The 20,084-nt window shown below is 39.2% G+C and overlaps 1 protein-coding gene across 2 annotated transcripts in view; it reads left to right on the forward strand.

The window, feature by feature from the left end:
* GABBR2 (gamma-aminobutyric acid type B receptor subunit 2) overlaps positions 1-20,084 on the forward strand; it is a 470,824-nt gene that overhangs the window by 189,867 nt on the left and 260,873 nt on the right. For both annotated transcript variants that reach the window (XM_048289220.1, XM_048289221.1), the window contains exon 3: positions 667-837. In XM_048289220.1, coding sequence (XP_048145177.1) covers positions 667-837 — 171 coding nt within the window. The remainder of the gene's footprint in view (positions 1-666; positions 838-20,084) is intronic.

The raw sequence follows: 20,084 nt of genomic DNA on the forward strand, positions 1-20,084 counted from the left end.
TTGCGTGTTTTAAAAGGTTTCCTTTTTCTTTTGTTATAAGCATTCTCAAACTGTGAACAAATTCCAGTGTTTTAGCCATTGAATCCTCTTTTATGAAAGAAACCACAGGGGGCTGCTTCAATGCAGGAAGCTGGGACCCAAGTAAACTTCTGAGTTGCAGCCTTGGCTAACATAATGATTTTCTCTTTTTCTGTTACCTGGAGCTGTTTTATTACCTGAAGATAGGAAGAAGTACTACTAGAGGTTCATCCAGCAATTTAAGATATATAAGACTTTGAGAATATAATATTCTCTTGGAGGTATTCTCAACTTCTATGAAGAGCAACTGATGGGGAATTCATCAAAGAGATTTACTCCCTTAGGCCTTATTGCTCACTGCTATGTGTAAGATGCATGATTTTAAACAGAGGATTTTACATCACTGACTTTTAAGATTCCCTGGTTTAATTTTGCAGCAGGTGGTTTATAGAGCTAAAATATTTCAAAAATCTCTTTAAAAGTAAATGGTACTGGTAGGACTTTCAAGTTGTATGATGATGAAACTTCTCTACATGACAGCAATGCACAGATTCTCTGTCTTGTTGCACTGAGAAAAGCAAAGTATTTTTACTGACATTTAGATGACTTATGGTGACTTTCATTTTTTTGTTCTTTGATATTTTACAGCTCTCATTTGCAGCAACAACTCCAGAGTTGGCTGATAAGAAAAAATATCCTTATTTCTTCCGGACAGTGCCATCTGATAATGCAGTGAATCCAGCAATTTTGAAGTTACTCAAACATTATCATTGGAAGAGAGTAGGAACTTTAACCCAGGATGTACAAAGGTTCTCTGAGGTAAGATTTGCATAATTTCTACTACACACAGAGAGATACTAATATCAGACTTCCAAGGAGCTAGTTCCTTTATAGCATTAAGGAAATAGCAATTAAGGAAAAAGAAACTGTCCCACTGTTTCAGTCTTATTTGGCTTTCTCTTAATAGGTCACATTTACTGTACTGAGTAAATTTAATTCCCTTCTGGGGTTTATTTGAGTGTCTGTAATGAAAGCTACCCATGCTTTCACATGCCTGGTTTTTACACCCAAGGTCATTGCACCCAAGTGCAAAGGTTCCTTCATACTCTTTGATTTGCAAAAGCTTATGTTTTTGAGGGAGGCTTGTATCCTGACTCTGGTTCACTTAAAAGGGAGAATAAATCCAATTTCTTCATGTTCCTTTTGTACTCTGATTTATTATAAGCATCAATCTGAACACTGAGGAACAAAATCCGTTAAGTCTATGGCTGAAGATATTGGAGGAGCTTACTGAGCCAAAAATGTCTGAAGCCCCCAGAACTAATAAGATCACATATCATGCGCCCCACAGACCAAGTTTCACCCTGAGCAACATTTTGGTCATAAAAATTGCAATAAAGTATGGACTAAGTGCCTTTAAGCATGGTTTTAACAATAGAGTAAAAGAAAACATCTTACATGTAATGAATCAGAGCAAGACAAGGAAAAGAGTTGGCCCATTAATTATCAGAGAGGTAAAACTAACAGAGGCATGCCTGGTTGTTTGGTTGTTGGGAGTTTTTTTCTTCCTCAGCATTGGTTTTAAAACAGGCTGACTGCGCTCTGAAGACTAGCATAATTAAAACAAGGGAAGAGAGATAAGAACAGGTTAGAGTCAGATGAGTCAGGTATTTTCAGATTGTCTGGCACAATTAATTCACTGTGGAATACTTAAGAAATCTTAGACTCTTCCCTTATGAGCTTTGAGAATTAAAGGATAGAAAGTAGATGAATTGTGGGGGGAGGGAAGAAACCTTTGTGTCTGTCTTTCCAGAAAACACACAAAGGCCCAGGGAATTATAGGCCAGTCAGGCTAAATTTGATTCCTGGAAAGACACTTGAGCAGATAATCTGTTTGGAATCACACAGGAGATAAAAAGGTGCTAAACAATGGTGAAATTGGATTTGTCAAGAATAAATCATGTAAAGCAATCTGATTTCCCTCTATGACAAGGTAACAGGTCTCAAGGAGGTGTGATAGGTGATGTGTGATATGACTTATAAAATGTTAAAAGTACTCCTAGAGAAAAGTAGAAAAACTTAATCTTGGTGAAGATACTGTAAGAGCACTCTAGTCTCTAACCAATATTCCTGCCACAGAAGTTAATTGACATCGGTCAGTTGAATAATTGTTTTTAAAACAAATGCTGAAGCAAAAAGTCACCAAAAAAGCATGGTATGCTTTACCCTTCTCTGTCTTGGAAATAATTTCGGTGAGTAGTTATCAGTGGTATACTGTCAAATAAGAAGGATGAGATTCTGTCAAGTGGTATACTCCAGAAAGAGATAAGATTTTCTCTAGATAGTATGATAGAGAAAATGTTTATTAAATTGCAGTTTATACCTACTTGGGAAAAGCTGCAAGTACTTTGCAGAGGACAGGATTAAGTTTCAGAATGATATTGATATTGGTTTAACCCCAGCCGGCAGCCTTGCACCACACAGCCGCTTGGGCACTCCTCCACGAGCAGGTTTGGGGAGAGAATCAGAAGGGTAAAAGCCAGAAAACACAGGGGTTGAGATAAAAACTCATAGGGAAAGCAAAAGCCATGTGCACAAGCAAAGCAAAATAAGGAACTAGTTCATTGCTTCCAGGCAGGTGTTCAGCCATCTCCAGGAGAGCAGGGCCACATCACACATAGCAGCTACTTGGGAAGACAAATGCCATCACTGCAAACATTCCCCTCCCCTCCTTCCTCCTTCTTCCCCCATTTATATACTGAACATGATGTCATATGGTCTGGAATATCCCTTTGGTCATGGAGGCCTGTTCCAGCTGCATCTCCCTCCAGCCTCCCATGCCTAGCCCCTTGTCAGCAATGAAGTATGAAAAGCAAAAAAGGCCTTCGCTCTATGCCAGCCCTACTCAGGAATAATAAAACCTCTGTGTTATCAACCCTGTGTTCAGCACAAATCCAAATCACAGCCCCATGCTAGACCCAGTGAATAAAACTAACTCTGCCCCAGCCAAAACCAGCATGTTTATAAAGGTTTTAATAGCAATAATATTTAAGTAAAAAAGTGCAGAATGCCCACATAGGCAGAAGATCTCCAGAGAAAGATATGGAAAGCACTACAATGAACCACAAACTGAGTAATGGGCAAGATGTTTAAACTGCTGGACTTATTGTAAAAAGTAGAAAGGAAACAAAGAGCTCTTGTTGCACAACCCTGATGTAATGCAATATTGACCCTTAAGACACATACAGTAGACTGCAAATCTACTTAGTGTTCATTAGACAGAAGTTGGAAGATCAGTCCTAGTATCATCTTCAAGAAGGAAGTAGATCAGAGAAGTCTGTAAAAAGCATTGGGTCACCTGGAAACATGAGAAAGATTAGAAGTGAAAAAAAGTCCAATAGAAAGGGTAGATTGTTAAACTTTTGTTGTGTAGGGTTTCTCAGGATAACACTAAACAAACACAACATAGGGATTCTTGGTCTTCCTTTGGGACAGCAGGAGGGACTTCCTGTCTGTCAGGGTCACTTAAGAAGTTCTAAAACTGCACTTTCAAGGGTTTGGAAGAGTGCTGCACTTGAGTTCAAAGTCTCTCCATTTCTCTTGAAAGGTGAGCAACAACCTCCTCTGTCTGCAAACTCAATTTACTGTGATTCATTACAGCTTTCAAGTAATGTAAGATTCAGTCAAGGTTTCCTTGAATTGCAGTGATTTTTATACTGCATGTTGAGTCCTGTGTCTTCAAATGATTAGAGCTCAATCCTTCCTTTTTCAACTCCATGTAGAGTTTCACCCTTCCCTGTGCAGACAGTGAAAGCACATGAAAAACTGCAGGAACTGCAGTTATTAATTTGCTGTCTGGGAGCAGTGAGGGATGGAAGCCACCAGCAGTAGAGCAGGAGAGCATGCGACAGCTGGGCAAAACCCAGTCCTGCTGCAAGAGAGGAGGGCAGACCCAGGGATCGAGGCCAGGATCAGCCAAGTGTGCAGATCATCAGGCAAGTAAGTCTATGGCAATGAAGCAGGTCCAAGGCCAAGGTGGCAAATCAGTCCTCAATCCAGGGTCAGGTCTAGTGACTGCTAGACAGGTGGTCTGTGGCAGAGACTGAAGACACAGGACTAAAAGCTAGGTGGAGGCCCCAGAGGAAAGATCATCAAGGCCTCTTAGTGACACTCAGGTGCTGGTATAAGTCTATACATCAACTGAAATTAGAATTTTCCCTCTAAAGGAGCATCAGGCAAAACTATTCTTGTGACATTTTTTTGAAAGTGACAGAACAGTTGAATAGCATCTAAAACCTCTCTATCTGTTGTAAAATGCCACTGAGCTTGGGATGTGAATGGTCTTATCTATAATGAAAATACATTACAAGCCATTAGATCAGAAGTAACTGAATCTAATCTCTTACTCTCATGCAAAATAAAATAAGCAGAAACAAATTAATGGGATCTTTAGAGAAGCCTATGTGATAACTCAGGTGGTTTTACTCTTAGCAGCAAGACAGGGCAGTTGTCTCATTTTTCCATCTCCCAGAAAGACTGCAACAGTTTGACTGATCTCCTTCTCTTTTTTCAAACTAGAACAGTTTGGATATCTATCTAAATTTCCTCCAGTGGTCCTTCCACCTAAACACATGCGGGGATAGATGCTCCTTCTTGTTCTTGCATAGTGACTTGATACCCATGTAGTTTAGTCCACAGGAGCCCTGATTGCATCTCTTTACCTGCCATCTAACTTCAGGGGTTTTTGGGCTGATGACTTGTTTTTCTTAGCTAGATCACTGTCTCCAGTCCCTCTGCAATTTGTACTTTATCTTATCTCATGAATAATTAAAGCTCACCTAACTTGCCTGCAAGTTAGCTGCCCTTCAAAGTCATCAAGCTGTCTTTTTGGCTTACTTTGCCTTGTAATGAGACAGTTGTCTCAAATGCTTAGCTTATGAATCTTACTCCAATTTATCTCTGACGGCCAAGGTCACAGAGGATCTCTTGCTTCTATTTCAGGTGTTTCCTTTAGGAATCCTTTCTGCCGAGACTTTGGGTTATCACCATTTCCTTTTCCTTGGTGAAAAAAATCTTCTCTTTCTTATTAAAAAATATTATATCTTCCTTATTCTCCAGGTCACATAGAGAGACAAATGGTAGGTAGAGAGAATGGAGAACTTTATGCTAATTTCTTTCAGTTCTTAAAGAACAATGGCAATATCTATACATCTTATACTGCTAGTGTGGCTTGAGGCTCCCTTTCTTGGCATTACTTGGATTCAAGGAATATGACTTTTCAAGTGACCTGTATTCTATGGCTGCCAATAGTTCAGCTCACTTGTAGCATCCTTTGTGAATAATTCGTCTGTTTGTACAACCATAAATATCGTTTCTACTGGGTTAATGTTTAAATTGTGTAAGTTGACTTGATATAAGAATAATGTACACACTTCCTCAGTTCTGTTACTTAACAAGGACAAGTTCATACCTACTGTGCTTCTGTGTCCTAGATTTTATGGATTGCTGCCCTGTTTTCATCCTCTGGGAGAAGATTCTGTTTCAAAAGTTAATTCTGGGGCAAAGATTTATAAATGAGGTTACAAAATACTTTTGGGATATTCAGCTCAAAGTATTTGCTGTGGTATGTAACTGTAGGGTAATTTAGGTTGGAAGAGACCTTGGAGGTCTCTCATCCAACCTGCTGCTCAAAGCCAGGCTAGTTTTAGTGTTTATCAAGCCTGAAGAATTATAGCTGTTTGTCCTGGTTCCAGGAAGGACAGGGTTAGTTTTTGCAGTATCCAGGAAGGGGCATGGCCAGGATGCAGAAGTTTTTCTATGCCACCTCACCTCATTGCTGAGAGTTGGGGGAAGGGAGTCTCTTCGAGCGAGAAGGGGTCCCTTCCAGCTCAGCACAGTGTGATGGAGGGAGCAGTCAGGAATTGTTTCCATGAGAATTGTTCACCTCTTTCTTGTACCCTCTGTCATTAGTATTGCTGCTGTCACAGTTCATTCTCTTATCTCATTGCTGTTTTCAGTAAATTGTTCTTATCTCATTCTATGATCTTCACCTTTTTGTGTCTCTGACTCCCCTCCATCCCACCACAGGGGAGGGGGAGGGGGAAGAGGGTGTTAGCAAGAGGCTCATGGTTTCACTGGAAACACTAAATTGGAGAATAACATTCCTAAACCACAACACTGTTTTCAGCACACGGTTTTCAGAAAAGGCCTGGCTGTGTCTGGTTTCTGATTCACAGATGAGCTTTCAGGTGATTGAAGATTATGCAGTGGTTGGTGCCTCAAATTTTACTGCTGCCTGGCACTACCTGTTTGGGATTGTATTTTGAATTAGGCAAACCAAGCAATATTCCTGTGGTTTGTTGTTTGCTGTATTTCATGCTTCAGTGGGAAGAGTCATGAGAATTAAGTTATACTTAACTATCAGTAAGTCAAAGCTTTTGGAAGCCACTAGTATTGAAGAAGATGTAAAGGCTACAGAATATGACTGGAAAACAGAGAAAAGTATAATCATGTATTGGTTTTCAGATAATGCTTTATTTGCTTATGAGTAATCCTAGTTTACCTTTCTTCAGTATTCTTCTGTTATTTCCTGCATATTTTTCATTTTATTTATAAACATTTTTATTCATAGTATGTTTCAAACTGGAAGTTGGCATTTGATTGCACTGGCACATTAAGAGGGCTTCCTTGTTTTATGATAGGGCACTTCCTGTAGAGTGGCTTCAGTTACTTCTTTTTGCAATCATCTCATGTTGAAATTCAGTGAAACTGCATTTTAACTTTACATTTGATAGCATATTCATGATATTTCTGGACTTTTAAAAATATATGTATTTTCCTCCCACTGAATACCTTGTCTGGGATTGTTTTTAAAATAAGGTGAATTCTGTTCATCTCAAGTGAATCTTTTGTTTTTCCCTGCTTCTTACTAGTCATCTCTTTATGTGATTTCTCTGCTTCTTCATGGAAATATTGAGAACTCTTAATGTAATTTTATCAGTGTAGGTGGCATTTCAAAAAGGCAGAAGAAATGAGAAGAGTGTAGTAAGCTAATGAAATAGATTAACAATATCAAGATAAAATATTTTCTCTTGTGACTGTCACCATCTTCATTGATTTCAATAACCTAAAAATATGTTGGTGATAAAACCTTAAGAGAAACAAACCTTGTAAGTGGACAAAAACCCCATTTTTTCTGGTGGACATGATGAACACTAAAGATTTTTTAAAATTGTGTTGCGTTTTGCACACTGACAATGCAACATCTGCAAAAATCAGCAGGCCATCAGGGTCCATTTTACCTAAGCTCAAAGAATTTAATATCTCTAATTTCCAAGTCTCATCCTAGAAAATGTAATATTGGAAGAACCAAAATTTTTCCCGATAAAAGCAGCTAACAGTAAGTCTTCTCAACATAGTATATGATTGATGCTGTAGAGAAAGCAGGGTAAAAGTATTATTAATCTAGAATTTTATTTATTGTAGCCTTGTTTTGTCACTGTGTAGTCTGCAAACTTGCATCTGAGTTAGTGGGCAGTTCTGATAAGAATTCACTGGATAAGCAGAGGCAATGAGAGAGTTATTGTGGGGCTAAGAGGGAGGGAAAATACATGAGATATCTGTTGACGTTTCAAATGTCAGCCAGAAAACAAATTTAAGACACCAGTTTTTGATAGCTATAGGTATAAATTATGTAGACTTCAAGGTGTTTTTTGACTTCTTATGTTTGGCTTCTGAGGATCAAAAAGAAGAGCAGAGGTTTCCACTCTCCATCACAATTGCCAAGAGGTTTTAGAGCAGGAAGAAAGACATTATTTTTTGTCCATGAATGAGCTTGGAAGCCTCAAATATACCAGATAACATAAATGTTTAATCCGAGAGTTCTGAATAGTACACAGTAATTTCATCCTAGAAGGAGTGCCCTACCTTCAACTTTGAACAGTAAAAAAGAAAGGCAGAAGATAAGAGGCACATGCAAGGCAGTAAAAGGAAAATATGGGAAAAGACATGAAGAGAAGAGATTGAGAGCAGGAAAACCAAGACATTATAAACGTAACTGTTTAACTATAAAACTCTTAAAAACTATCTCTTCATAATATTTACTTTTTTTCAAGGTGTCATGTGCCTGAAATCTTCCTTCATATTGTCCTATTCCCAATTCTTGGCTGATTTCTATAGCAAAATCTTAGAAACAATTTAATTCAAGTTTTCTTGACCTTGCAGAGAATTAATTCCTCTATTCTGTCTTGTAGCTATGCTTTCATATAATTCAAGTTGATACATTAAGATATTCACAGAAAGGCAATCTCTGAAAGTGACTTCTACTAGTAAAAGAGAAACAGAAGTACTAGATCTATTATGATTCTTCTGGGTCCAGGTAAATATTTAGAAGCCATGAGATTACGGGAGGGTCATAAGATTATGATATAGGAAATGAGGACAAATCAGAGCGATAGAACGTTAGCTTAGGTTTGTCCCTCTTCATAGGAAATGGTCTGTGTAGATTCAGTTACATAGTGGGAGGTCATTTTTAGGTGAAAATTGTAAATAGTAATTAGAAGTGACTATGTACAAGCAGCCTTTTAGAACCTTCGCAGATGAAGACTACACAGCCTCCCTGGGCAACTTGTGCCAGTGATCCTCGCAATTAGAAAGCATTTGCTGATGTTCAGATGGTACTTCCTAAGTTTCAAGTTATGCTCATTGACTCTGATCTTGTCACTGGGCACCACTGAAAGAAGCCTTGCTTCATCCTCTGTAAACATATTATATCAATATATATAAATGTATATATTAATGTATTAATATACATTGATGAGATTTCCCACCAAGCTTTCTCTTCTTCATGTTGAGAAGTCCCAAATCTCTCAACCTTTCATCATAGGAGAGATGCTTCTGTGTCTTAGTCACCTTCATAGCCCTTCTCTGGTCTCTCTCCAGTGTGTCCACACGTCTTGTATTGAGAAGCCAAGAACTGAACCTGGCACTCCATGTACGAGCTCAGCAGTGCTAAGTAGAGGAGAAGGATCTCTTTCCCCTACCTGCTGTGACAACACTTCTTCATGCAGCCCAGAATGCCATTAGCTTTATTGGCCACAAGGGCCCATTGCTGACTCACTTCAACCTGGTGTCTATCAGGAGCATTTTCACCAAGCTGCTTTCCATTGGGCAGATCCAGCATATGTTGGTGCATGTTGTTCTTCCTCCCTAGCGCAGGACTTTGCACTTCCCCTTGGTGAACATGAGGTTCCTGTCAGCCCATGGCGGTATGACCCTACTGTGTATCAGTCACTCATCCGAGTTACGTGTCATCAGCAACCTTGCTGAGGGTACCGTCTGCTCCATCATCCAAATCATTAATGAGGATGTTGAACAGGACTGGAGCTGGTACTGACCCCTGGGGTACACTGCTACCTTCTGGGCTCCACCTAGACTTTATGCCACTGGGGACACCCATTTAGGACAGTTTTCAATTTACCCCGCTGTCCACTTGTCCAGCTCATACTCTATGAGAATCTCATGGGGAAAGGTCAAAAGCCTTCCTGAAGTCTAGGTAGACAATACACTCCTTCACCTTGACAAGAACTGATGTGAGGTTGACTGGCCTGTAGTTCCCTGACATTTCCTTTCCTGCAGTCTTCAGCACTTCTCCCAGTCACCATGATTGTTTGAAGATTATTAACCCAATACAGTATCCCCTACATTGGTATGCTTGGTAGTTGCCCACAAGATCTCAGTTGGCTCATTATCCATCCCTAGGAAGAGCTCCATATAGTCCAGCTGTTCTGCCTCATAAAGGGCAACCCCACCTCCTCATTTTTCTCCCCTCTTTCCAAAGGACCCTGTATCCCTCCATTGCATCACTCAAGTTACATGATGCATCTGACCTCATCTGTGACCCCCATAAAAAGGCAGCCCCACAGTGCTCACTGATACCTAAGTCATCATGTTTACTCTCCATGCTGCAAGCATTAGTGTATGGGCACTGCAGAGGCACCCCACATGCTGATTTCCCAAAGAGATGGGAAGATTTCTCTGTGATGGTGCCTTGTAGGCACATCCTTGCTTACATTTTGGAGGTGACCCTGCTTAAGCTACTTAAGCTTTGTTTTGTTGATTTTGTGATCCCTTTCGGTCATGTCACTCCAGGCCCTTTACTTATCAAAACTCCCTTGCCTTCACTGTCTCAGAGTGCTTCTGGTAACTCTCTCTCCTCTGTCATTCCTAGTTTAAAGTGCCTCTTTACCAGGTCAGCCATTCTGCTGGCAAAGATAACTTTGTCCTACTCAGTGAGAAGGATCCCATCTCTCCCAAGCAAATGTTTACCCACAAACAGGGTTCCATACTTGTAGAAATCAAAACCCTCTCACCACAACCAGTTCCACAACCAGTTGTGGATATGTATTACCAGCTGCCTCCTCCTCACAGCCTTTCCCCTCACTGGCAGGAATAAGGACATCAACACCTGGGCCCCTATGCCCCTTACTACTACCCGTAGAGCTTGAATACACTTTTGATACTCTCCAGGCAGCATTACTTATATTGACATGGAAGAACAGCAGGGAGTAATAGTAAGAGTGTCAGAAAAGCTGTGGCACTCTCTCAACATTATCCTGGATCCAGGTCCCCAAAAAGCAGCAAACCTCCCGAGATCATAGGTCAAGTCCACAGATGGGTTCCTCTTCAGAGCAAGGAGCCACCCATTACTATTTTCTTGTCACTTCTTCCTGGTGGTCTTGCATGGTTTAAGGTTAGGTTTAGGGGACCCAGATACTTTCCTTGAAAGCACATTTCAGTCATCTTCAGGATTCACTAGGCTACTGGGAGGGTAGTGAACCTCTGTCATATTTCTAAACCTCTATGTGAAGCAGCAGTCTTCCTCTTGGTGCCAGAGATCACTGACTTGGCATGGACAGCCTGCATCTCCACTGCAGCTTGGGGTCCAAGGAAGTTGAAACTGTGGTGTCTCCAAGAAGTCTGTGTGTCCGTTTGTCTGTTGCTCTTTCATCTTTCCTGCTCTTGTGCAGCCTGTGTCACTACCACACTTCAGACTGTTTATGCTGACTTGAACACAGTTGTGTGCCTCTCTCTCTCTCTTCCACCTCTAATTTGGTTTGGGGTTTTTTTTGTGCCCTTCTTCACAAGCTTCTGTGCTTGGCTGTCCCTAGGAGCTGTGCTCTGGGCTTGGCTCTTACAAGGCCTCTCCTGAGCACCAGCTGAAAGGATTCTTGACCCTCTGTGATGAGAATACTGCAAGGAGGACTCTAAGCACCTTGGGTCAAGAGCACCTGGTCATGTTCATTAGAATTTGCTAGAGCATTCTGGGGCCACATTCCCACGGCCCCCCTTATCTCATCCTTGCCTGACAGTAGCAGGCAAGGAAGAAACCTTCAAGTTTCTCAGAGGATTTATGAGTTTTCTGATTATTCTGGACCTTGTGCCCAGAGGATCACAAAGCAAAGACCATCGACTGCTGCACAGACTGCCGTGTCTGTTTGGGACACAGGAAAAGCAAAGTCTGCATGGAGATAATAAAAAGGGAGGCAGAGGGCAGGAAAAATAAATCATAACATAGTTTTATTAAAGGAAAATTATGCCAGAGATGGTAAGCTAATTGATTTCCTAGAACTGTTAGAGGGGATTTTAATGCTTGGCTGAATTTTATTTTGGTTGGTACAGTGCCCAGCAGGACCTGGGCAGAACAGGGAAGATAGGATGAGTGCAGTGAGTTCTAAGCCAGTTCATAAGCACAGCCAGAGGGAAAACTGCAGCAAACAGAATTATTTTGAGGATAAAGAAGTTGATAGTGACTTTTTCTTTTTAAAGGAATAGCCTTGGGACTGATTGTTTTAATTGTATTAATTCCTTACTTTAGGGAGAACAACTTGCAAACTTGTGAAAGTTGTAGATGACACAGGGAATAAAGAAATTCCCATTACAAAAAGAAACAGATCATCACAAGGGTTGGTCTGTATGATCTTGTTAACAGGAATTAGAAAATGAAGTGTGGTAGGCTTTATATGTGGTAAGCTTTCTAGATACCCTAGGATTTTAATTAAATATATTCCAGCTGTTGCAGAACTGTAAGACATTGGTGATGGTTTCAAATGCCCTTCTTTTTTTAACTCTCTTCCTTTGGATCATTATAGCTGTAGCCTTAAATATTTTATTGCAGATTTAAATTTTAGTTCTGTAAAAAGTTTTATAGCCTACAGCATATGAAGAGACTTCCCACATATGGATTTTTTAAATCTATGTATCAGCTCTTTGGTTGTACCAGGAAGTCCCTTTCAGTGATAAATTCTTGTGGATTTTAGACATACCCCATTCTAAACAAGAATCTCCTTTCCTTGTTCTTTCTTAGATCCAGTCAATCAGGATTGTAACTGTAAGTTCCTCCCGCAAGTGCAAATTTTTGATTTGCCTAATCAGTGTTCCATCACTTTATGGAGAACTTAAGAAAAATGTATTTTTTCTTTTTGTTTGAAAATACAGAATTAATCTAACTCTGATTGTTGAAAATTTTATGATAATAATTGTACTGTTATGATATTGAAGATACAGTTAAATGTGTTTTAATTTTTGCCAAATGCCTCTTTTTTAGTCTAGTTCAGACAAGCTACTTGGGCATTGTATTAGTATTGCCTGGCTGAATGAATGCATGAGAACTTCTAGCATACACATTTCTAAACTTTGACTGCAATCAATACAGTCAGAAAGAACTTGCATCAACTCTTTCTGTAAATGTCAAAAGCTAAATCACATACATTTTAAATAGGAGTTAAATTCACTAAAACTGTTGTAGTGGCTGTCTTGGCTTCTTCTCCAGAGTTCTTTGCAATTGCTGTGAAGGAGCTTTCAAGAGGTTCATAAAGCTAGGTCTGTAAAAAGTATATAGGCTTCTTATCCCTAACTTCAAAACCTGTGGAGTTTAGTTGTTCTTCCTCCTCACACAATTGATGGGGTAAATCATTTTTGGGTGCATTCCCAAAATCAGAGGCAGAGATGACAGCACACAGACCAATGAACTAGTAAAGGTTACCAAGAGTCAGCACTGCAAATTCCATGTATTATAAATGAGGCCATTTTTCTAGGAAGTTAAAGCCTTCCTCTGGGGCTAAAGGGATGCGCTTCCGTGCATGCAGAATTTGCATCCCCAAATAAATTTCTGGACTCCAGAGTGCTACTCTCTGCACTTCAAAGGCTGAATGGAGGTCAATGCTTTCTCTCCAAAACCTGTTTCTGCAGATGATGATATTTCTGCTTTAGTTTCTCTTTCAAGAACATGCCAAGGAAATGGAAAATCTCTTTTCTGTTCCCTTCTCTTTGAATCCTCTGAAATGAATTAAAAATCACATCAGCTCACTGCCAGGACAGGGACCTGATCATCAGAGTGGCAGACATCTGCAAACTTTTCTGGCAGTAACTCCAAGTACTTTAGCTAGTGTAATAAATGGGAGCATAACCCATTCCAGAAGGGTACAGTGTAGGTGGAAAACAAGGAATATGTCCAGGTACTTTTAAACAGATGCATAACAAGAAATGCTTATGTTTGCTCTGCGCTGCTCTGAGGGAGGAAGGTGGGCGGTGAATTCCTGTACTTCATTCTGCAAATTACACATGTACTAAAGGGAGGAGGAGTACAGAACAGAATTAGACAGCATTGTAGAGAACATTTCACTTGCAAAACTTTTTTAAAGTTCGGCCTGTATATGGACATCGAGCTGGCAGTATTTGGATGATAAAAAATGAGCAAATGTTGGTCTCTCTTCTGCAGAGACTGTTCTAATCATTCCTTAGGTAGGCACAGTTAGTAAAGCAGTATGAGCAGGAGTGCCTTTGCTACACCTTTGTTTGCCATGCAGAGACATATTTGTTCTCACATTTTACATCCCCAATCTAAATAGGGGTTGCTAAGAGAAACACAAACTTAACCATGACAGACAAGACAATCTATGGCATTAGCAGGTCCTAACTGCTAAAGGCACACCAAAGCTTCTTTAATAATGCTCTGTGATCAAGTGCAACTTTCCAGACAGGACAAACAGGCGTCAAAGACTAGGGGAATCTGTTAAGCTATCTTAGTTGCATACCCAGGATGCAGTTACTTCTCCTAACAAGTAAATAAACAGTAGTATTTAGAAAAATGCATCAGTCAAAGTGTATGTGTGGGAAACAGGAGGCTCTGTATTTGCAGTTATCAGGGGTGGTGCTTTGCATGGTGATTGCTGAAACCATGGCTTCGTACAGAAGCAGGAATCCATCCATAAAACAAACATCCTATTCAATATAGAGCCATATTCCCCCATAGTTCCTCTTGCCTTCAAGCACAGGACACAGCTAAGTGCTTGTTTGCAGTCACTAAGAAGGAAGCAGGAATGTTTTTCGTAGACCTTACTTGGCCCACTTTCCCCCCTTGCTTTGTGGTGAACTCTTTCGAATCTTGTCATGTCTCCAGTTTGAAAATTTCCTTTCTGTTATACTTCTGCCTCTTGAGGTTGCATGTAGAAGAGGTATGGTCTACTGTACCCTTCATCTGTCTAAAGTCATTCTGTAGATGAGATACTAATTTTATACTAAATGAGTGCAGAATCCAGCTGCATCATCTTTATTGATGAAAGGTGTAGCCTTTAATTTCCTTCAAGTCATTTTCACCACGGCCCAGCTTCATCAAGAAGTGTCCACATATCTTTTCAAGACAACTTCTCTAAGAGTGTAAAACTTCAATTTATATCAGCATTAAAATCACTAGTTGGTAGGTATAAGAGGGTGAAATCTGTTTCAAAGTGCAGCAAATTATACAAATTTTGATTTTCACTACATGTTTTTTTATCCAGTCCTGATAACCACATAAGAATTCATAGGAGTTCAAACTCTTAAGCTGGCATGGATCCAAATTGCCATGCTCATGCAGTGTCTTGCATGCGTAGTTCCCAGCTCTCATATGTTTCTTTGTCGACACTGAAAAGTTATACTCCTCACAGTACCAGAGATTGCAGAGCTGTTGGCATCACATTGAAATGACATTCCCTGGAGAGGGGGAGGAGGGAAATATATGAATTACCTTTTGATTATGGTACACAGCACTGTAGCCTTTAGCTCTTATTTTGTTTTCCAGTCATTTTCTTCACTTTAGCTTTATTTGTTTAATTTCAGGCTGTATGATGTTCTGATGCACTAGCAAACCAATTTGCCTACAGCCTAGTAAAAATCTCATGTTTTGCCTCTGTCAGGTCTAATGATTGTAAAGTGTTTGCTCTTGCACTGGTGGAACAGACAGGTGCTCTGTGTTACCCTTTTCACTCTTCTGCAATCGGTCCTGAGGTTTTCCCTCAGAGCAGCTTTGCTTTGCTTGTCCAGCTTGGTGGAATGAAAAAACATGGTATGAAGTTTTCTCTGGTGGATATCATCACCCATGATTTCCTGGGTGGTTTCATTTATATGAATACTGGACACTTTAGGATGAATGCAAAGGCAAAAAGCAAGAAGTTCTCAACACCATTTCTCCTGAAAACTAGCTGGTTTGGTATTTTTCACTTCTCTCAAAATGACTTATCCTTTGTGAAGCTCTACAAATACAAAACTAATGAAATCCCCCTACCCTGATTGCCTTGTTTAGCTTCAATTTTATGTCCTTAAATTTCTTTGAATAACTTGTTTAGTTCTTTCCATATAAAATACTTTCTTAAATTTATCTCTGATTGAGACTTTCTTCCTCTGACAAGATTCCTGTATTTTGTTGACCAAAACTGTTAGGTAATTTTTTTACTGAAAAAAGGTAAAGATTAATTCTGAATGGTCTTGGTAAAACAGACAACTAGATTCAGAATTAGTCATCTTAAATATTTACTGTACCAAAAGGGTATAACCCATGTAAAGTTTCTTCAGCTTTTCAAATGAAAAACTGAATACATGCCTGCATAAGTGACTCTTCAGGGCCAGAACGCTCCCTTTGCTTACAGAAACTGCTCTGTGTTTGATATTCATTTTGTGTAATGTTAACCACAGGGGAGGGAGATTATGATCCGTAGCTGAGTGAGATGATGGGTGCAGGGGTCAAGATCACAGGGTGCAGGGTGATGGGAACAAGTGAGGCTACAGGAACAATAAAGCAGGGTGAAGGGACATCTGCCTCAAATGTCTACAGTCCCTTACTGAAAAGTATAGTAGAGCACTGCTATGTTGTGACAGCTATTGTCATTAATCAGAGTTTAGTGAAAGTAATCAGGCAGCCTGAAATATAGAACATACTGAGGTTTGAATGCAGGCATATTATATTTGCATAAGAAAAAAAGGGTTAATTGAAAAGAAATTGATTATTTTTTATTTCTCTTGTGGGAACATAATTTCTGCTGAATGAATATTAAGCAGTCTGTGGCAGTTCATGATGAAGTAAATGATTCGCATTTACTAAAAAGAAACTTTAAACAAGGCAGATCCTTTGAATCTGTGGTGGAAATTCTATGTTAGTTTAAAATAAAACCGTAGACAAGAACTGAATGCACATAAGTTTTCAATTATTAGAATGAGAGACTTCTTTCCTGTAAAACTTAACATAAGAATGAAAGACAGGAAGGGAAAAATAATGCATTTCTTTTCAGATGTACACAGTATGTATGTTTGCATTTCAGTCAGCGATGCAACGAAGGAAAATCAATCTCAACTGTAGCTAGGCTTAGCTGCAAATTTTTATCTGTGAAAAAAAGAAAGCTAAATAGAATTATTTGATAAGCAAATGCTGAACTCAATGGGATCTGAAATTTCAGATCTTAAGAGTATGTCTGTACCAAAAAAGAAAAGTTCTTACCTGTCTCCAAGAGAGAAGGAACTTTCAAAAGGGATTTTGTTTATTAAGGCTAAGATTCTGCCAGTGTCCATCACATGGTTTTGAAGCAGCACTTTCTGACTTTAGTCAGCATTGTGCCCTCTATTTTGCAGGAATTCAGACTGATAAATTTCCTTTTGGCATTGAAATATTTGTATTTTTCCTTAAAAAGCCTGTGATGTTCCAGATCTTAATACAGCGTTATGTGGTACAATGTAACAATCTTTCCCTGAGGTTCTATTGCTGACTATGACATCATATGGAAGGGAATATCCTTTCAGTCAGTTTGGATCAGCTGTCCTGGCTGGGTCCCCTCCCAACATCTTACCCATTTCCAGTTTACTGATTTTGGGGGACAGGAGACAGAGAGAAATCTTAACACTGTGCAAGCACGATTTAGTGATAGCCAAAACACTGGTGGGTTATCAGTGCTGTTTTAGCCACCAGTGCAGAGCCCAGCAGCACACAGGCTGCTGTGAACAAAGCTGAGTTCATAACTTCATTCCAGCCAGACCCAGCCATCATGTTATTCCCTTGTGCTCAGGTTTCTGCCACTGAATGAAAGTCATCAGTGTTTTCAATCAGTAGACCTTAAACAGTTAAAAATAGCTACTTTTGGCCGATATAAATGAATTTCCCTTTTTTATTATCTACAGGGATTTATTACCATTTTGATCATGTGGATCCTGAAGTAGAAATAAATGAGGGAGTGGAAATTAGACTGGATGATAGTAAAAAGTTCAACATAGGAAAGTTTGGTTTTATCTAGTCAAAATGCAGATCACTTTTTGGTTTGTTAAGGGAAAATGTTACAGAATCTAATTAATGCATGTATAAGCCTGCTGCTTCCCATGTATTCATGCTCAAGAACACCAGAAGGCTGGGAAATTCACTATTGTCTTTGTCATTGTCTTAGTGATAGTGATACACATTAAAAAATGTGTCTTATTTCATCTTTAACTTCTAGTCACTATATTCTATGTATTTTTGTCTGCTAGATTAAAGAGATTGGAGTTAGAAAATCTCCTTAAGTAGGTAATTTATCATGTACAGACTATCATCAAGATTAAGTTCTGTCTTAATCCATTTTAGAGCTCATTTAGTCTCTTGCTGTACAGTCTATTTCCAAACTGCAAATCAATCTTACGGTTTTCCTCTAAAGTTTGAGCTCTATCTTGGCATTGTTTTTAGCGGAAAACCTGGACAGAATTGGCTAGCTTCAGTTTTGGGAGAAGAGTGTAGGTACTTTAGTAGTACTGTAGGCACTTTAAGCATATGTCTTTTTTTGCTAGGCACGTATCTTGAAGTGCACATCTTTTCGAAGGTGGGCAGATTGCCTTCAATCCATGCTGCAATCCAGATATAGGCTGGCAAACTCTGAACTGTGCCCAGCTAAAGGGTGAGCAGGGCTAAGGTTTCCAAACAGGGTTGCCTGCACATTAAGGGATGTGTAGGATAGTCTGTTGGGGTGCAGGAAGAAAATTACCGCTTTCCATTTATATTTTTTTAAATTTTTATCTTAAAAAATAAGGAAGAAATTAAGCTTTACTAATATTTAGCATACAAATTGACACTGGCGCATTTAGCCAATCCATGTGTCAGATGGTCACATAGAATTCCAGAGGGAAGAGGGAGTACTTCGCAACACTGGGGAGTTGAGAGTGGCATCCTCACTCATTGATTCACTTTTATATTATTCCATGCATTACTGTTTACATGTGTCCAGTTAAGTGGATTTATGGATTATATTATCTAGTTTTCACTAAACTACAAAATGCACAAGGAGCTTAAAAAGAATCCTGCAGAGTAACTGCAGATTGAAGATAATACTGATAATGCCAGTAGAAGTGAACAAGAAGAAAATGACAGAGCTGACATTTCTCCTCCTTCTAGTACAAGCTCTTCATCAGTCACACTATGGATAACAACTATGATGAGCCTACCAAATCTCACAAGAAGTGAAGCAAAAAAAACCCCCCCAAATTATCAAGATCATTTGAAATACAGATTTATAGCTACTGTTGCTAATAGTAAACCTCGCTCTAAAGGTATATTGTGCCTTGAGACATTTGCTCTTGACAGTATTCGAAGCCATTGCAATTATAGAAAGACATTTAAAATTTAAGCATCCAGAACATGAAAACAAGTCTCAAGTGATGTTTAAAGTCATGTGATAGTCTGTCCAGTACTTTGCATAACTAAACATAATGATAAATATTTAAAAGAAAATTCTGAAATTTCTTACTTAATAGGAAAATACAAAAAGGCCCATATTCTTGAGGAAACTTTTGTTCCTCTTGCTGCAGTGAAAATGGCTGAAATGATGCATGGAAAACATCCTCAAGTAGGGTGACAAAGTCTATCGCTTTGTCAGCAAATAACTGTTGTAAGATGCACAGAAGAGATGAAGAAACAGATATTAAAACAAATCGGGCAGCGTAGGATGTTGGGTGCATCTGGGTGAAAGTACAGATACTTCTAATGTATCTCAGGTATTTGTTGGGTTCTATTTCAGTAATGAAACAGATAAAGAAGTACTTCTTTGTGAGCCATTGAGGGAAATATGTACTGTAGAAGGTACATTCTTGGTAGTAATAATATGAGTCATGTTTCATGGAAAAACCACGTAAATGTAACCACTAATGGAGCAGCTGGGACAAAAAAAAGGTATTCCAGAGGGTTGCAGAGAGAGGATCACACATGAAATTCCTTCACTGTGTTAGTCATAGGCAAGCTCTTGCAGCAAAGAATCAGGAGCTGAGCTGAAATCCTGCAGGGTGCTACTGATGTGGTTAATCTTATATAAAAAAGACCTTATAAAGCTGAAAATTAATCTATTAGACTCTATTATATAGCAGTTTGGAGAAATGATGGAAAACTAAGAGATGCACTGCCTCATACATATATAATATAAGATATTCTCATTTCCTCCATTTCTCCTCTCCTTTAGGACCATACTTAAGAGTATCACATCATCTGGTGACCTAGGGTATCAGAGCAGGGAGAAAAAGAGGGAGGATTCCCATCCTCCTTTCTCTAATATACATTCTTAAACCCAAATATCACTAGTAACTGATATTTCCCTTACTTTGATGTGTTCGTATAATGTGGAGGAAAATATGTTTCCATGTCAATGGATTGTTATTTAAACATTTGTTCACACAAATTAGTAATGAATGGTCAGTTTCTTAAATACTCTAATAACACCTGCACTCCTAGATAATATTCATCAAATTTTTCT

The sequence above is a fragment of the Corvus hawaiiensis genome, chromosome 30 (assembly GCF_020740725.1).
Source record: "Corvus hawaiiensis isolate bCorHaw1 chromosome 30, bCorHaw1.pri.cur, whole genome shotgun sequence".
NCBI classification, from domain to species: domain Eukaryota; kingdom Metazoa; phylum Chordata; class Aves; order Passeriformes; family Corvidae; genus Corvus; species Corvus hawaiiensis.